Raw genomic sequence first — 17,511 nt, 5'->3', positions numbered from 1 at the left:
TGACGAACCCGCCGATTGTGAAAATCTAGAACAATCCTATGAGTGTTATCATAATAATTTCACAGAGTTTCAGGAAAGATATGAACAATGGAAGTCATCGAACCAGTATAACGAAAATGACGAAATTTTCGTGCAATTCGTCATCAACGTGTAAAGCGAAACTTGCGAGTTCCAAAGCTAAACGTTTGATTGCTGAGCAAAAGTTAAATTCTCTTAGAAAAAAACACGAGCTTGAACTGGCGCGCAGAGAAATAGAAATTAAACAGCAAGAACTTGAATATCAGTGTGAATTAGAACAAGCGCGTATAGAAGAATCGGTCTGGCACGAGGCATTGGAGGAAGAAACTGGTGAGCACGTGCAAGATTCGTCATATGTGAAGCAGACGACAGTAAATGATTTCACTTCTGGTCATGAACAGTCTGATAAGAACACAAAAAGTGCACATGACGACTGTGTAATTATAAATACACCTAACAACACTCATTTGGTAACGGAGCAACGTAAGAATGGATCAATGAATCAGAACGCGCATCCATCTGAGAATGTAGTCACGAGCGTTTTGAGAAATACAGACACTAACGTTTTGAGAAATACAGACACTAACGTTTTGAGAAATACAGACACTAGCATAGAATCAGCTTTTCAGTTGCTGGCAAATACGTTACAAGAAGGATTCAACTTACCAAAGCCGGAGCTCCTGAGATTCAGCGGTTCAACATTGGAATACTGTAAATTTGTGAATAACTTTGAAACAAACATTGACTGTAAAGTTCGTGACGACAGGTTACGACTTAGTTACTTGATACAATACTGTGACGGAGAGGCAAAGAGTGCAATAGAAGACTGTGTACTACTGAGTCCAAGTGAAGGTTATAAACGAGCAAGAGACATTTTGTACTCACGGTACGGTAGGCCACATAACATTGCTAGAACTTATGTAGACAAAATTGTTAATGGTCATTCCTTAAAGGCGTCTGACACTAATGGTCTTTCAGATTTAGCACTTGAGATGAGAAAATGTGAAATTACTTTGTCTCAGTTAGGATTTAAGTCAGACATAGATAACACAGACAACTTACGTCGCATTGTTAGACGTTTGCCTATGCACGTCCGCGGTAAATGGGTAGATATTGCACAATCAATTACCGAGTCTGGTAGGGAACCGGGCTTTTCAGATCTAGTGAAATTTGTAGAAGAAAAGGCTCGAATCGCCACTTCCCTATATGGCTTTGACCTTGCAAATGAGAAGAGTCATGGTAAGATTGTTGAAGATCGAACCTTTAAGTCAAAGCCGAGTCCTGCACCTCGTAGAAGTAATGCTGTCAGTTTTGCTAAGAATAGTGCAGTAAACAATCCTATGTATAAGCCGTCACGTAAGTGCTATTGTTGTTCAGGTAGTTGTAAAGATTTAGCTTCATGTACGAAATTTACAGCCATGAATTTAAATGACAGGGAACAGTTTGTAAAAAGAACAGACTTTGTTTCAATTGTTTAAAGGGCAAACATTTTTCTAACGTTTGTAGAAAACCTACTGGGTGCAATGTAACAGAATGCAAATCTAGACACCACTTTCTTTTACATAGTTGGGTAGATAGTAAATCTGATCACACAGATCAACAATTTGTCGTAAATTGCGCAACTAAAAGCGGATCTTATGTGAAGAACTGTTTAGGTATAATACCTGTACTTATTAGAGATAAAAGTGGGATGTACTGCAAGACTTATGCCCTGCTTGACGAGGGAGCTGACCAAACATTATGTGATGAACGCTTGTTGAAAACGCTGAACCTACCCTCCAAACCTGTGACGTTCAAGATGTCTACAGCAAGCTCTTCCGGTATTATTGTTGAAGGACAGGAAGTTGAGCTGCACGTGCAACCGGCGTCAGGTGGTAACGACGTTACGTTGAGAGAAGTTTGGTCAGTAAAATCTCTTCCAGTATCAACTATTTATTAAAAGGAGATATAAATAGTGGTACATGCACAAATTTGACAGAATGAGAATGTCGAATTGCAAAACATGACTTTTTGATAGGGCTTGTTTTGCCTGTTTGTGGCCATCTAGAGAGTGTGATTTGGTTCAAAATGGTGGAAAAAAAGAGCCGGTCAACCCAATGTTTACTGTGGCTGGATTTTTTTCTCTTGAATAGTTCTGTTGAGTTCAGCTATTTTTATAGGGGCTGGAATGTATGAAAAATTGCTATAGTGTCCAGCGCCTATATAGAACATATAGTAAAAATAACTGTGGGCTTAGGCCTGATATAAGTCCATGTAAATCATAGAAAGAACTGGAACCAATTTGTCCCGAAACGTACCTGTCAGTGTCATTATAACTGCACTCATTTGCTTGCAGACTCACGCTCTTAAATATCAGGACACTAACAGTTGATTTAAACATATTTTATTTCAAACATATGTGCATATTACATTTTACAATTTACAATATCGATATTATACATGTTGAAAAAGGATAAGATCCGAAAACTAAGCTTATAAAGGTCTTCTCCTAAACACTTAACATTTGGATGACGTAATGCGGAAATTTTATTTAAAATTTCATATCTTACAAGGAAAGTGCTTATGTCAAATACAGCCATAACAGAGGAGAATTGAAGTTTAATTTGCAAATATCGGCTTTACTAGAATCCATTTCATGATGATTTGGATAATTTTCTGGTAAAATGATGACATTACTTAATATATTTTACATCAAACAGTGTTTACCACACCATTTGCAACAATTCTGGAATGGAGGTATGCTGTCGCATCAACGTACAGTTTTCATTTGCCTCTTGTATAGTTTGAATTTGATTTAGTACCCTCCCTTAATCGTGAAACTTAGGGTTTCGCGTAGCATAAAGGCCAGAGTGATCATACTGATTCTCCGTGTGTGCTTTCGGAATTCAATGGCTGGCAAGAGTTACATTTAACTACCAAGGATGATGAAAAAGATTAATGAAACTCTTTCTGTCTTTACAACAAATTATAAAAGTACATAAACATATGTATAAAGAGTACATATCTATGCCACATTTATCAATTTTGCATGTGGTTTCACCCAAATAATGATTTTGACATTAATATGTATTCTCAATTCACTTTAATTTTTTTCCATGCATCTTTACAATAGTTTCAACTATATTTTTACCAGTTTTACATAACCGTGAAATGTAAATGGACTGAGTACATGTATATCAATATGCGCAAGTAATATACACATATAAGAATGTTTGTAAATGTTATTCAGATGTTTTTCTTCGTTTTTCTCAATCATCCTGCTGTTTTCAGTGGCCATTCGATAACTATGGTCCGACCTGACAGAGCCGAACATCACCGGTTATATGAAGCGAGTCGATGCGACAAAAGGGAACTCGGTGCATGAATTCTAATATAGGTTGATTGTTTACTGCTACCTACAAAGACATAGACGAGCGCCTTTAAAAATTGTTCAAAACACAATGTGTCTGACTTGATTAAAAGTAACAAAAGAGAAGCATTGCCGGTTAACCCTGACATTAAATCATGCTTGTGAAGTACTTAACATTTTAATGTCTTACCCATTTACGTCTTCATGAAATTGCATTTCAGTAACTACATTAACCTCTCATTCATTTATATATCTTCATAAGCAATCCTTCTCCAGTCAACATAATCATCTCATTGATCTATATATATTCATACAATATCTTTCTCTGCTCTACATAAACCTCTCACTAATGAATATATCTTCATACAATATCCTTCTACGTTCTACATAAACATCTAATTCATGCATTTATCTTCATACCATATCCTTCTTTACTTTTCATAAACCTCTCACTCATGTATATATTTTCATACCATATCCTTCTCCACTCTGCATAAACCTTTCGTTCATGTATAATATATTCATTCAATATCCTTCTCTACTCTACATAAACCTTCTCTCATGTATATATATTCGTTCAATATCCTTCTCCACTCTACATAAACCTTCTCTCATGTATATATATTCATTCAATATCCTTCTCCACTCTACATAAACCTTCTCTCATGTATATATATTCATTCAATATCCTTCTCCACTCTACATAAACCTTCTCTCATGTATATATCTTCATACAATATCCTTCTCCTCCTCTCTACATAAACCTCTCACTCGTGTACATATCTTCATACATTAACCTTCTCTACTCTACATTAACCTCTCACTCATGTATATTTTCATGAAATGAACTCCCTATTGATGTATAAGATTATCATTTATGTAAGTCTCTATAAAATATCTCTCTTATCTCTACATAAACCCCTCGACCATATAAATTATGTCTTCTTGCAATGTCCCTCTCATCACAACATAAATCTCTCGTTGATTTACGTCTCATGAAGTATCCCTCTTATCACTATATAAACCGTTCGTCGATATACGTCTTCACGAAATATCACTCTCATCACTACATAAACCTCGTAAATTCATTAAATATCATTCTCATCACTACATAAACCACTCGTCGATATACGTCATCATGAAATATCCCTCTGATCATCACTAAACGTCTCGTCGGTATACGTCGTCACGGAATGTCGCTCTCATCTCTGCATAAACCTTTTGTCTACATACATTTTAATATTGCGCCTATAAATACAATGCCTTTAACTAGATCCTCATTATCTGAATCATAAAGATTAGAAATTAACATAAAAGATAAAATTCCAACCGCGACCTCACCATCTCTCTCTCTCAAAATAACTCGATATGAATTTAAAAGACGAGCACGTAGGTTAACAATAAGGTAAGCTATGGTGTTAAAGCTAGCCAGCGACTCGTTTGTCTAACTGAGACTGAAACATCTGTAAAATACATATACTGCTATACCACCGACCGGTTACTCAAAACGGTAACAACTTTCATTAAAAGAGTCTCTTTGGGTTTGTATATTGCAACCGCTGATTCTCAGCTTGCCTTTGCATTTGCAGGTACTTCCATAGAAAGCAAGGTAAAACTCCTCCATGGCATTCCAAAGCTTCGATCTTTTTCGATGTTTTTAACGTAATATTGACCCTTTAAGAAGGGTCAAAATAGCATTCTATAAACAGACTGTCGTCTGTCTTATAGAGAGCTACAGAGCAATTGCGCGAAAAGCAATGTGTAAGCGAATATAACGAAAGTATGCCGAATGAGGCAAGGTGATGTAGATGTAGATGAAAAACGTTCGATGACGTCAGGGGGCCGTCATTTCTTTCTTCTTCCGTCAAAGTCGGGAAAAATAATTTCTTTGGCATTGGCCAGAAAATGGGAAATATGTCATTAAATAAACATAAAGCCGCATGAATGCGGCAAATAGTTAATGACGTCACCGTGACACCGGCTTTCCATAAATTTTGCAACGTATTATATCCGCTGTTACAGGTGTGATGTTTTTTTTCTTTTCAAGTGGATAGGTTCTCGCGAATTATTTTGAGCAGTGAATAGTTTCTTTGTCTTTTAAACTACGCTCGCTCAGAGGCTTTGCCTTTTTCATATAAATTAATCATTTAGTAAGCAAAAAAAAAAATAGAAAAATACCCGTAAAGATAATCGGCAATTTCCGGTCGTTTACGTATTCTCCGTATGTGATTTCGGCATTCTCCGGTCATTATGTAAAGTACTCTCTGTTGTGGCCGAAGTATTCCGAAATCGCATGCAGAGGATACGAAAATAGGAAAAAGACGATTTTCCATACAGGTACATTACCTTAAAGCTAGCCGAATCAATCAGAATCAGTATTTCGAAGAATTTGTCTTCTTTGAAAGGAAATTGTCCATTCAGAGTTCTTTCCTCTTGGCCCCATCTGTTGTCGAGCCAGGTATACGTATTCCTAACTATTACATTGCTGTCATGAAGGAAACAGAATCTGATGTCAAAATGAAACACCTGATCACCTTTACTCTTAAAAGTGATTGTAATTCTGTAAACATAAGAGAATCATCTGAACATATTACTGATGGCATATTTATCAGCGTTCCATATCGGCTTAAAATTTGCAAGGATAACAAATTATACAATTTTATACAATTCTCACAGCCACCGGTGACTATTTTATAAAAAGTCATTTCATTCGTTTTCAAGTTTAAAGTAACAGATTTATGTATTTTGTGGCTAGTAGTGACTTGGTACTTACAATTATCGTAAAATGTCTGATATTTAATAATTGTTTTGGAATTTTCAATGTACGAGTAAAGTGTTTTCTACGACAAAAGTGGAGTTAATCTCTACCGTTTCGGGATCTGAAAAGGTATTCCGCTGATGTAAAATATCTTTCCTGGTACCACACTCTTTAGATTTTTGTACACGAAAGGGACAGTCTGGAATATACAACAATGTAGCTGAAGATGTATCCTTTAATAATAAGATTATGAAGAATTTTATAACAGATTTTAAAAACAAAATTATATCAAACGCATAGCATTAACCGATTTTTCATTTTAAATTATACATTTTCTGCTCTCATTGTGATATGCTGTACTTAAGTTTCTGTTCTATCTTAACTGTACCTTTATAGGCAGATTTAGTGACCTCCAAGAGGGAGTGGTTAAGGACGCTTCGAACCACTTACGCCTCGCCAATGTGGATTCGAAACCTCGCTTGGGATTTAAAATTATTCATGTGAGGAGTTGAGTGACACCTGTGGTCTTCCTCCACTATCAAAAGCTGATAATGTCGCCATATGACCTAAGCTGTATTGGTGTAACTCTATGTGTTCTGCAAATGATCCATCGTTTATGTTTAGTATAAAACATTAACACTTACAGGATTATATATTGGTGTGCTACCAAGGTGCTGTCCACCAGACGCTGTTGGAAGTTGGTTCTATAAAAATGTTAAAGAACAAAAACAAACACTTTTAATATTAAGGTAAGCAATTAATGACCACAAAACCCAGATACAATTCTTACCACGTGTATCACTTTGTGAATAAAGTGAAAATAGTATGAGGTTATTTAACAGAGTTGAGTACAATACTGAAATTTACTGGACGAGTACACAGCAGTATTAGTCCATATTTGAACTAGGCAAAGGCTGTGTACGAGTCAAATTTACCACGGTTCAGTGTTCGGATGAGCACAAACTGAACTATGGGACCGTTAGCAACGATTGGTTAAATATCCAAGCATATATAAACCGTGCAAAAACTGGCGACAAACCATAAGAAGATATTGTTTATATTCATTTTAGCATAATCATTTAAATGTCATGATAAAATTGTAATTGACTTTATTCATCAGAATAGTAATAAATCGGACGTCAGGTGGCAATTTTACGTCATAATTGACGCCATAGTGTCCTCTCATATTTCTCACACGTATGCTGTTCTTTATCGCAGAATATATAACAACTGACTTCCATCTTTGTTTAACTGACAGACAAATCGGTCTATCTTAGATACTATTTATACAGACGTTTATATTCTAGTTTTACTTTTGCTAAGCAGCTGGCAACAGAAGAATAGTATGTTAAGCCCACGGCTTCTAAAAAAAAAATGATGGCAAACTATGATTTACTGAAACCGTCGTTTTGAAATTCTTCAAAATATTTTTTTCTCGTCTCTTTTTTCTAGTCGAACAGATCGAAATCATTATATACCCAGCAAAAGTAAACACAACTTCTACACATACATATTTAGCCAGTATTATCAGAAGTCTGGCAAGCAACACTTTGTTTACATTGATACTGCAAATTCAAAGTTGTATTAGTTTAAACATGTGTTGAAAATAACCACCGTCAAAAAAATTAACAATAAAATATATATTTTGAATATTTAAGAGGTTACTTACTTTGTTGGCCATTTTTGCGATGTTTTCCGCCGTAGGAGCGGCAACAAATCTCAAATAGTTTGGACTTTTCTTCCCTTTCTTTTCTATATCTTCCTCATAATTTAGGTCCGTACTTTAAGTGATGCTCATTGTTGAGGAAGTGTTAATATGCATGTTGCAGTTATTCATTTTTGATAACCTTATATGAGCCGCGCCATGGGAAAACCAACATAGTGGGTATGCGACCAGCATGGATCCAGACCAGCCTGCGCATCCGCGCAGTCTGGTCAGGATCCATGCTGTTCGCTAACAGTTTCTCCAATTCCAATAGGCTTTAAAAGCGAACAGCATGGAGCCTGACCAGACTGCGCGGATGCGCAGGCTGGTCTGGATCCATGCTGGTCGCAAACCCACTATGTTGGTTTTCTCATGGCACGGCTCATATATACTACAATGTAAACTGTTTTTATTTTGTTATAATGATATCATACATTTTTCCGTTGATAACACTCAACGCCAAAAATATAAACGATAAAATATATATTTTGAAGAATTAAGAAGTTACTTACTTTGTTTGCCATTTTTGCGATGTTTTCCTCCGTAGGAGCGGCTATAACTCTCATATAGTTTGGACATTTTTTTCCCTTTCTTTCATATATCTTCCTCATAATTTAGATCCGTATTTTGTGTGTTGATTACTATTGAGGAAGTGTTAATATGCATGCATGTTGCAGTTACTCATTTTTTATTACCTTTTCTAGTTTTACTGTTTTTTGCTTTTTTTTGTTTTAATGATATCTCATTATTCCGATGAATTCCGTTAGTAGAAACTGGAGATTCATTAATATGTAGTTCGTTTAGATCTCGTATGTTCAAGATACATTTTGAGCGGTTTAGGTATATAGGTGAGTAAACTAGTGATATTTTATACTGTAGTTTGACTCCTGTTTTTAGGTCCAAACAATCCTTTCGGAATATCTTAGTATATGCAGAGCAGCATAATTTCATACTAAACACCAAAACATGTAGACATTTAATATTTCCGATTATCTGTGTTATAGGTTTTTTTGACACATTAATAAACGATTAATTCGATTTATCTGTTAATCTTTTAAAAGGTTTAAGAGATCGAATCTGCTTCGACGGCAAAAGTTGTTTAAATCTTTCCTCTAAATGATGATATAACTTTGTAAATTGCTTTTGATTACCCTGTTAAGTAACCACCCTTGTTTTTCATTGGAGTCAATAATAAAAGTTTCATTTTGTACAAAATGTAGGGTCATTTTCATTGATATATTGTGCAAACTACGAAAAACGGAAGAAAAAAAAATCGGTTTTGCTTCGGTGGTGTTTCAAAGAACCATTATCGCTCGACATTAGCGGGAAAAGAAACCAACAGAAAACCGGCAAATATTCCATGGATGTCGTCAATGATGATATAAACATCCTTTGTAACGTGTTAGAATCGAAATAATGTATCTCATTTAGTGAATTCCTTTTGAATAGAATCATTGTAGGTCGTTCAGCTGCGCCAGACAATCAATTTATTCAACGGCAAATCCCAAAATGAAATATATAATTCTAACATAATCGCCAAAAAGGAAAATGTTTCAGGCCCCTGTGACCTTTGCCCTTTTAATGGGGACCCCAAATCGATAGGGGCTCTAATTTGCATGACAATCACCCTATAAAAGTTTCAACATTCTGGGTCAAGTGGTTCTCTAGTTATGATCGAAATGGTTTTCATGTTCAGGCCCCTGTGGACCTTGACTTTGACGGAGTGACCCCAAAATCAAAAAGGGTCATTACTCTTCATGCCAATACCCTATGAAGTTTCAACATTCTGGGTCAAAGTGGTTCTCTAGTTTTTGATCGGAAATGGTTTTCAATGTTAGGCCCCTGTGACCTTGCTTTGACGGAGTGACCCAAAAAACAATAGGTCGTCTACTCCAGCACCCTAAACCCTATAAAGTTTGAAGGTTCTAGGTAAAATGGTTCTCCAGTTATTGCTCGGAAATTGAGTGTGACGTACGGACGGACGGACGGAAGACGGACGGACGGACAGGGCAAAAACAATATGTCTCCTGGGGGAGACATAATAAGGCCACGTTGTTATATTTAAAGGATTATATACAAAGACCCTTGTGTCCCTTACGTTGTGTCCCAACACCCCCTTAGAAACATTATAAGAGAGCTGCTACTTGTCACTTGTTTCTAAAGCACAGCTTCTCATTCAGCAATCTTAAATTTGTCAATGAAACCCGTTTTCCTACAAATTAGTCCCTCCTCAAGACTACATTTTTTAAGATAGTGAGTATTCAACTTAAACTGACTGAATGTGGCTTTTCATTTGTGTCAAATGTTTTGGTGCATTCTGCTGATGCACATCAGATGTGCATTTACAATTTCAAAACAAAACAGCCTGTTAACAAACATATAAAAGAATAAAAATTCTTAAATTAAGAAGTTCAAATTTCCAGTCTTTAAAACTTAAATTATTTTAATCGGGTGCTTTAATATTCGGAATTTTTATCTTTTTGTTCATATTGTCAGTTTTTTACAGGTATATGGAATATATACTATATATTCATTTGAACTAATTTTGCATTGTGCAGTATCTAACAAAATAAAGTCCCAGCAAATTGGCACCTATTTTATGTTTAAAGATGTACTTTTCTCATCTTTCACTCAAGTATTTCAACATTAGACAAGGATTGAAATTTCATAAAGCATTATCAAATATATTTAACTTAGCTTAATTTATAAACTAGCTTCCATCATAAAATATATGAGCCATGCCATGAGAAAACCAACATAGTGGCTTTGCGACCAGCATGGATCTGCTTTCAAAGCCTTATAATTGCAATCAGAGACACACTATGTTGGTTTTCTCATGGCGCGGCTCAATTATCTAATGAAGTGACACCCATTTGTTTAATTAATCTTATGAAAAAAATGTTATGCCAAAGAAATTCAAGGAGTTCCCATGAAATATATCTGATATGCTCTGTACATGTGCAATTACAGTGGTGTAGACAATTATTTTAAAGTTGTAGTATGCATTCTTTTATTTAAGGTAAGATATAAAGATAAAGATATAAAATATATTAACATTGGGCCGGTTATGTGCATTTGCAAAGAAGCATAGTTATCAGAAAGAAATACAAAACTTTTATATAAACTGATTTTTTAAAAACCTTAAAGACTTCTTAGGTAGATGATTGTGTGTATCACTTTCCAACAAATCATATTTTATTTATCAAATCCTTTAAAGTGCCCTTGTACATTCTTTTTTGACAAGGTCGTTTCATCGGAATGGAAACGTCAGCATTACCGGTATTTTAAGATACAGGCTCGTATTCATAAAAGTTTGATGTCTGAAACTTAGATTTAAGAGAGTGAAATATTTAATTTGTCATACTTATCTTTAAAATCAGTTTATGAAGCTAAGATTCTGCAGTTTGAGAGCTGTTTTCCACTTCAAACTCAAATTTATGCAAAGTTTCTTTTTCATGATGTAGGTAGCATTTTAAAGTCTAAGATACAGACTCCAGATATTGATGAACATTGATCCAGGGACCGTATTCATCAAAGTTTAAAGTCTCAAGGTTAGACTTAAGAGGGGCAAACGTTTAATTTACCATAACTTTCCTAACTGTGGTAGGACTACCCATACAAGCAAAATTTCATCACAGTTTATACTAATTTAATAATGAGCAAAACGTAAATTTTGCTTAGCTAGCAGGCAGTGGTCTCTGTGGTAGGATGCACATTCATGCATGCTTTCATCACAGTCTATGCTAATTTAAGACTAAAAAAGAAAATTTAGTCTTTTAAAGTCCAAGTTATAGACTGAACGTTGATAAATACGGAGCCTGTTCTTGTTAACTGTTTGGTCTATTTTAAGAGATTCTTATGCTTGTAACATATAACTTCCAACTTAAATACAGCTTTCATTAGGAATTTTCACCATCAGATTTCGCCTTAGTGTTCGTATCTGGTATAAACTGTTTCAAAATATTCTTTAACGTTGATATAGACAAGTTTAGTCCATGTTCTAGATATCGTTGTTTCCATAGTGACTAATACACTTCGAGTAACCCCAGATTCTGAAAAAATAAAGAAAAACAGTTAAACAGAAGGAAATAGGACCCTAATTCCCTGTAAATATGTTTGACTAAAAATTTTTCAAAACCAATGACCCAAATTTTGGGTTTTAATGGCCCTTTAATTTTTGCCCGGAAAAGCTAAAAAACAAGTTGAGTGGTGGGGGTACTTAAAGGTTGAAATTTTTTCCATCGGGAAGTTAAAGGTTGTGAATTTTCTCAAGAAGTTTTTTTAAATTGCATCTTCAAACATCACAGAGTTGTTATTCAGCATGAAAAGGGTTTGCACCGGGTTTTTTTGGGGGGGGATATCACTCAGAAACCCCAGAGTTTTTGCCCTTTAACTTTGTCAAAATGTTAAAAGACTTAAATTTTTGTGTACACTTTGCAAAAAAAGTGTCGGTTTTTCATAAAATTTTATTTTATATGTGAAGGTGTGCGTTGATTTTTGTTTTACGCAGTTTTTTCAAGAAATTAAGGGCCAAAAACCCAAGAGTCCCCGGGGGAAAATTTTGGGGGTTTTTATCGAATTGGCCCGAGATTTTATGCCCCAAAACATTGGCAGCAAGTTTGGTAAAAGATCAATAAAACTTCAACAAAGGGAGAGGGACAAGGTTTAAATTCACAATTTTTCAAGAAATTTCCCCAAGGGGCCATTTTCCCAAAAAAGTCCTTTGGGGCGATTTTTTTTGGTTTATCAAATTTTAGCCGAGAAGTAGGGCCCCACAAAACTTTGGGTCAGCAATTTTGGTAAAGATCTGATAAAAACTGTTTGACTTAGAGATGGAAAAGGGGGCAAAATTTGCAGTTTTTGGGAAAAAATTCAAGGGCCATTACCCAAAGTGTCTAGGGAAATTTGGCGGGTTAAAGAATTTGGCCCGAGATATTTCCCCAAAACTTTGGTCACAATTTGGGGGTTTGAAAAAATCAGTGAAAATTTAAAAATAAAGAGCGGCCCAAGGCTAAATTCGCAGTTTTTCTTTAAAAATTAAAGGGCCCATTTTCAAAGGGCCGGGGGCGATTTTTTTGGTTATCAAATTTTACCCCGAGATATTATGCCCAAAAAAACTTTGTCAGCAAGTTTGGTAAAAGATCTGAAAAAAAAAAAAAACTGTTTGATTTAGAAAACCCGGCCAAGGGCTAATTTTTGGCAGTTTTTCGAAAAATTAAAGGGGCCATTACCCAAAGAGTTCTAGGGCGATTTGGGTGGTTATCGAACTTGGCCAGATTTTATCCCCACAACCCTTTGTCAGAAATTTTTGGTGAAGATCGGATTAAAAAAAACTTTTGACCAAGAGAGCGGAAAAGCTTTGGACGGCAACCTTTGACCGACAACAATGGTCATGGGCTTTGTCAAATAGTCAAATTAGGGGAAAAACCCTTTCGTGTAGTAAAAAAAAAAACCTTCAGTGCAGGCAAAAACCCTTTTATCACTTGACCTTTAACGTGACCTTGAATTTTTAACCCGGGACATCCCATTTCATGTGCGGGACAAAATGTCTTAACAGGGGAAACTTTGTGTGTAACACTAATTTAATCCACAATCCCTATAAAAGTTTGGAGCGAAACCAAAAAGGTCCCCTCCCGGGTTGTGTTAAGCCCAATAACAGTGCCAGACTGTCAAAATTACGCCTTTGGGAAATAAAAACGGTTTACTCACAAAAAGGGGCAAAAGGGTAAGTTCGCTTTTTGTTTTTTTTTAAGTAATTAAAGGGGCCATAACCCCAAAAATTTGCCTGGGGGGAATTTGTGTTGATTATCCACTTAAAAGAGATATTATCCCCAAAAAACATTGTCAGAAAATTTTGGTGAAAAATAGATGAAAAATGTCAAGGCCTAAATTCACATTTTTTGAGAAAATTAAAGGGGCCTAAATAAAAAGATTCCTGGGGCGATTGGGGGTTATCAAATTTGGGCCGAGAAAATTATACCAAAAAACTTTGTCAGCAAGTTTGGGGGAAGATCAGTGAAAACGTTTGCCCTAAGAAAAGGGATGAAAGTTTTGGACGTGCCCTTTTTTGCCCAAAAAACCCACGATTTTGTGCATGACAAAAAGAAAAATTTATGAAAAAAAAAATTCTGGTAGTAAAAAAAAAAACCCTTTCATTTGCAGGCAAAACTTTTTTATTTGACCTTTAACGTGAGCTTGCCCTTTAAAATGAAAAGGGCCATATTTTTAAAGGGTGTTGACACTTGTTTACCCGGGGGAGCTTTTGTGTGTAACCAAAAGGGTTAATCCACAAGCTTAAATTTTGGGATTTTTGGGAAAAGAAAAAAAAAAATTTTTTTTTGATTTCAATATGACTTTTTTTTGGGAACCTTAACCTAAAAAGCATATAAGTCATGATGTGCAAATCAAAAATATTCCCCTTTTGGTACCCACCCCCACCCACCAAGTTTTATGATCCTATTTGAAGTATATTTTTTTCCAGTAATCGAAGATCGAGATTTGCGGCCCGGACAGAGGGAAAGGGAGGGAGGGCTTTCCCTATAGTCCCCTCGGGGGAAACCGGGTTAAAAAAAAAAATAAAAAACTCAGTCCCTTAAGGGGGGAAAAAAGGCCTGCTGCGTCCCTTCTTGTGTGACATACAGCGTAATGAGCGTAATGATGGGTACTAAAATTTAAAGGGCTTTAAATAGTACGCAGATATACACCGCACATACACCGATAGTACGTTTGTAGTACATTTTTGACATGCAAATGAGCTCTGCCGCGTACAACTTGTGTGGATACTATTTACACGGGTGTAGCTGGAGGAATTTATGGGGGGAAATAGTAACTAGCATTACGCGGCACATACATTTTTTCGCAGCAAATGACCCTTTGCGGTGTACTCCTCTGCGGGGGACATGCTGTGTACTCCTGGGCCCCCCTTCTGGGGGAACCCTTTGGCCCTTCCCTGCGGCGACAGCTTTTGTACTCCTGTGATACATGCTTTTTAACTCTTGTGGCAAAAACTGTGTGAAAAAGAAAATTTTCCTTGCCCCCCCAAAACTTTTTATGAAAAATGCTGTCTTTTTGGAGGAAAAAAAAAAAAAAAAAAAAAATAAGTGACATCCCAATCAAAAAGTATTTACCCTTACCAAATAAATGTAGATTAAATGTTATAAAAAAAATTAGTATGCTTTTTTCCCCCTTTTCCCAATGAAATAAATCAATTTTTGAGCATGTTTTTTGGGTAAAATCTGAAGAAAAGGGGGCGAAAACTGAAAAAGGGGGAAACAACTTTAATGAACTAAAAAAAGGTTTATAAATTGGGAAGTATCGGCGGTGTACATGCAGTGTACTTTTTTCTTGAACAAGTTCTCCGGCGACATGAAAATTTTTGTAACCCCTTAAATTTTCAGAGTCGGTCCTGCGTTTTGAAGGAACTAGGACCCCCTGCGTACATGCTGGGGTACTCGCCCAAAATAGTACGCGGAAATTAAAGCGGCAGGGGTGTAAAAAAATTTTAATCCTCTGGTTTAACTAGTGTTGCGGCAAAACACACCCAAAAAAACGAAAGCATGAAACCCCCACAGGCTTGCTTTGTAAGGGTAAGCTGCAAATCTAAAAAACAGGTAATTTTGGAAAACGATTTTAAAACTTAATACAAATTCAAGAGTACTAAATCTTTTACAATATTTTTTCCCATTTGATTTTCAATGATATAAACATGTTTTTTTACATGAGGGTTTGATATGGAAAAACATAGTTTTTTTTTGGAAAATTTAAAATTTATTTTTTAAAAACGCCCGGTTCAGTGTTATCCTAATAAAATGTTTTTTAAAAAATCGCTCACTGACATTTTTACCCTAATAATTTTTTTTAAACCCTTTTAAACTCAGGGGGAAAAAAATTTAAATGTTTTTATAAAAAAAAAAATTTAAAAATAATTGCTTTTTTAAAAATGAGATTTATACTTTGTGAATAAAGATAAAATTTTTTAAAACATTTTAGTAGTTCGTATATTTTCCCTTTACCACCCCCTTATGACATTAATTGTTACCACTGGGATTTTGGCCTTTTGGGGCCCAAATTAAAACCCCAAAAAGAAGGGCCATTTAGGGACCAAAAAGAGCCCCTTTCTATAAAAGGTTGTAAAATGGGGCCGAAGCGTTCTTTATGTATTGAGGGGAAATGGGGGTGACGGGGGCCAAATCCCCCACAAAAACAATAGGGGGGGCATCCCCTTGGGACTACAGGCAATATCCAATAGTATATATTTTGAAAAAAAAAGACCAAAGGGGTTTGGGAACTTTTTGAGTGGAAAACCATTTCCCCCTACTGAGGTTGTATGCCCTTTGCCCTACTGACCCCTTAGAATAAAAGGACTACTGATACGGGAAAATTTAAGACATAAAAAAAAATTTTATATTCTTTAAATAATTTAACAGCTTTGTATTTTCCTTAGTTGACCTTTAGAAAAAAGAGCTGGAGTGTTTTTTGGGCGTTTCAGATGTTTTTTAAACTACAAAAAACCCCTTTACCCAATAGAAAAATTTAAAAAAAAAGGGGCCATAAATGCCCTAAATCGCTCACCTGGTACCCAATGCTCCCTTTAATGTTAAAATAAAGTTTGACATAGATCACATAGGCATACCTTTAAATATCATCGGGAAAAATTTTTTTTCTTGTAACAGCCCCCTTTTGACCTAGGGGGAACATACTGGGTCAAGCCCAAAATCCCCATCCCAATTTTGGGGTTTCCTGGGTCAAATGCTGCATTTTTTGTACAAAGCAGCTTTTCCCCCTTACCGGAAAGATTTAAAAAAACTTTTTAAAACCCCAATCTCTTTAGATGCGTTTTAGGTATATTCAATTACATAAAAATTAAAATAAAGGGGAATTTGTCATAATTCAGCCCAAAAGTTTTCAAACCCGATTGTCCGAGTCCATTGAAGACAGAAAAAAAAAAAAAAAAAGGAAGGGTTTTGACTTTAAAATCAGTCCATAGTTATTCCCCGGATTGCCCTCAGCCCAAAATTTAAGGGACAATAAAAAAAATTTCAAATAAATCCTAAAAAATACTTGGAGATCAACCATTTTTTTTAAAAATCAGGGGAGGAAATCATGCTTTGGTATTTTAGGTAGAAGAAAACAGAATAAAACCCCTTTTAAAAAAAATATTTTAAAAAAAAAGGGTAAATTAGAAATTTTTTCCCTGGAAGACTAAATAACTTTTTAAAACCCAAAACTCATTAGAAGTTTGCAGGTATATTCATTTCCCAAAAAAAAATAAAGAAAGGAAATTTGGGTCATAAATTCTAAATATGATCTTCATGATTGCCAAGTCCATCTGATGGCAAAATGAAATTCCAGATCAGAAATCTAATTAGTTATGGAGATAAACCCTTTTAATTTGAAAAAAAGGGGGGAAATTTTGCCCTAAAATCAGTCCATAGTTCTAACCCTGATTTCTGAGTCCAACTAATGACAATATGAAATTTCAAATGGGGGTCCTGTAGTGACAGGTTACAAATCGGGGACAATAATTTATCAGAAAAATAAAACACCCTTACAGTTTTTACAAATTTATTTAAAAAAATGATTTTTTTACAAAAGAAAAAAATGAAAAAATGAAAAAAAACCCTCTGATATAAAAAAGAAAAAAAAAAATCTGAGTCAGTATCTTAATATAAAGTTCTAACA

General features: G+C 35.3%; 1 protein-coding gene across 3 annotated transcripts; it reads right to left on the bottom strand.

The window, feature by feature from the left end:
- Positions 1-2,384: 2,384 nt before the first annotated feature.
- LOC123539182 (galectin-8-like) lies at positions 2,385-8,429 on the bottom strand. Of its 3 annotated transcripts, none has more exons than XM_053546849.1 (5): positions 8,343-8,429; positions 6,770-6,829; positions 6,236-6,324; positions 5,714-5,852; positions 2,385-3,413 (listed from the first exon to the last, which is right to left on the bottom strand). In XM_053546849.1, exons 1-5 carry the CDS (start codon positions 8,394-8,396, stop codon positions 3,303-3,305), a joined length of 453 nt encoding a protein of 150 aa, XP_053402824.1. In that variant the 5' UTR covers positions 8,397-8,429; the 3' UTR covers positions 2,385-3,302. The 3 variants fall into 3 exon arrangements, with proteins under 3 accessions (XP_053402824.1, XP_053402819.1, XP_045179633.2); XM_053546844.1 differs by having other exon boundaries at positions 5,714-5,927; positions 8,343-8,425; XM_045323698.2 differs by lacking the exon at positions 8,343-8,429 and adding an exon at positions 7,795-7,905 and having other exon boundaries at positions 5,714-5,927.
- Positions 8,430-17,511: the final 9,082 nt, after the last annotated feature.

Source organism: Mercenaria mercenaria, chromosome 1 (genome assembly GCF_021730395.1).
Source record: "Mercenaria mercenaria strain notata chromosome 1, MADL_Memer_1, whole genome shotgun sequence".
In the NCBI taxonomy this organism is placed as follows: domain Eukaryota; kingdom Metazoa; phylum Mollusca; class Bivalvia; order Venerida; family Veneridae; genus Mercenaria; species Mercenaria mercenaria.
Note: the sequence above shows the minus strand (reverse complement) of the source record. Positions and strands in the feature narration are given on the sequence as shown.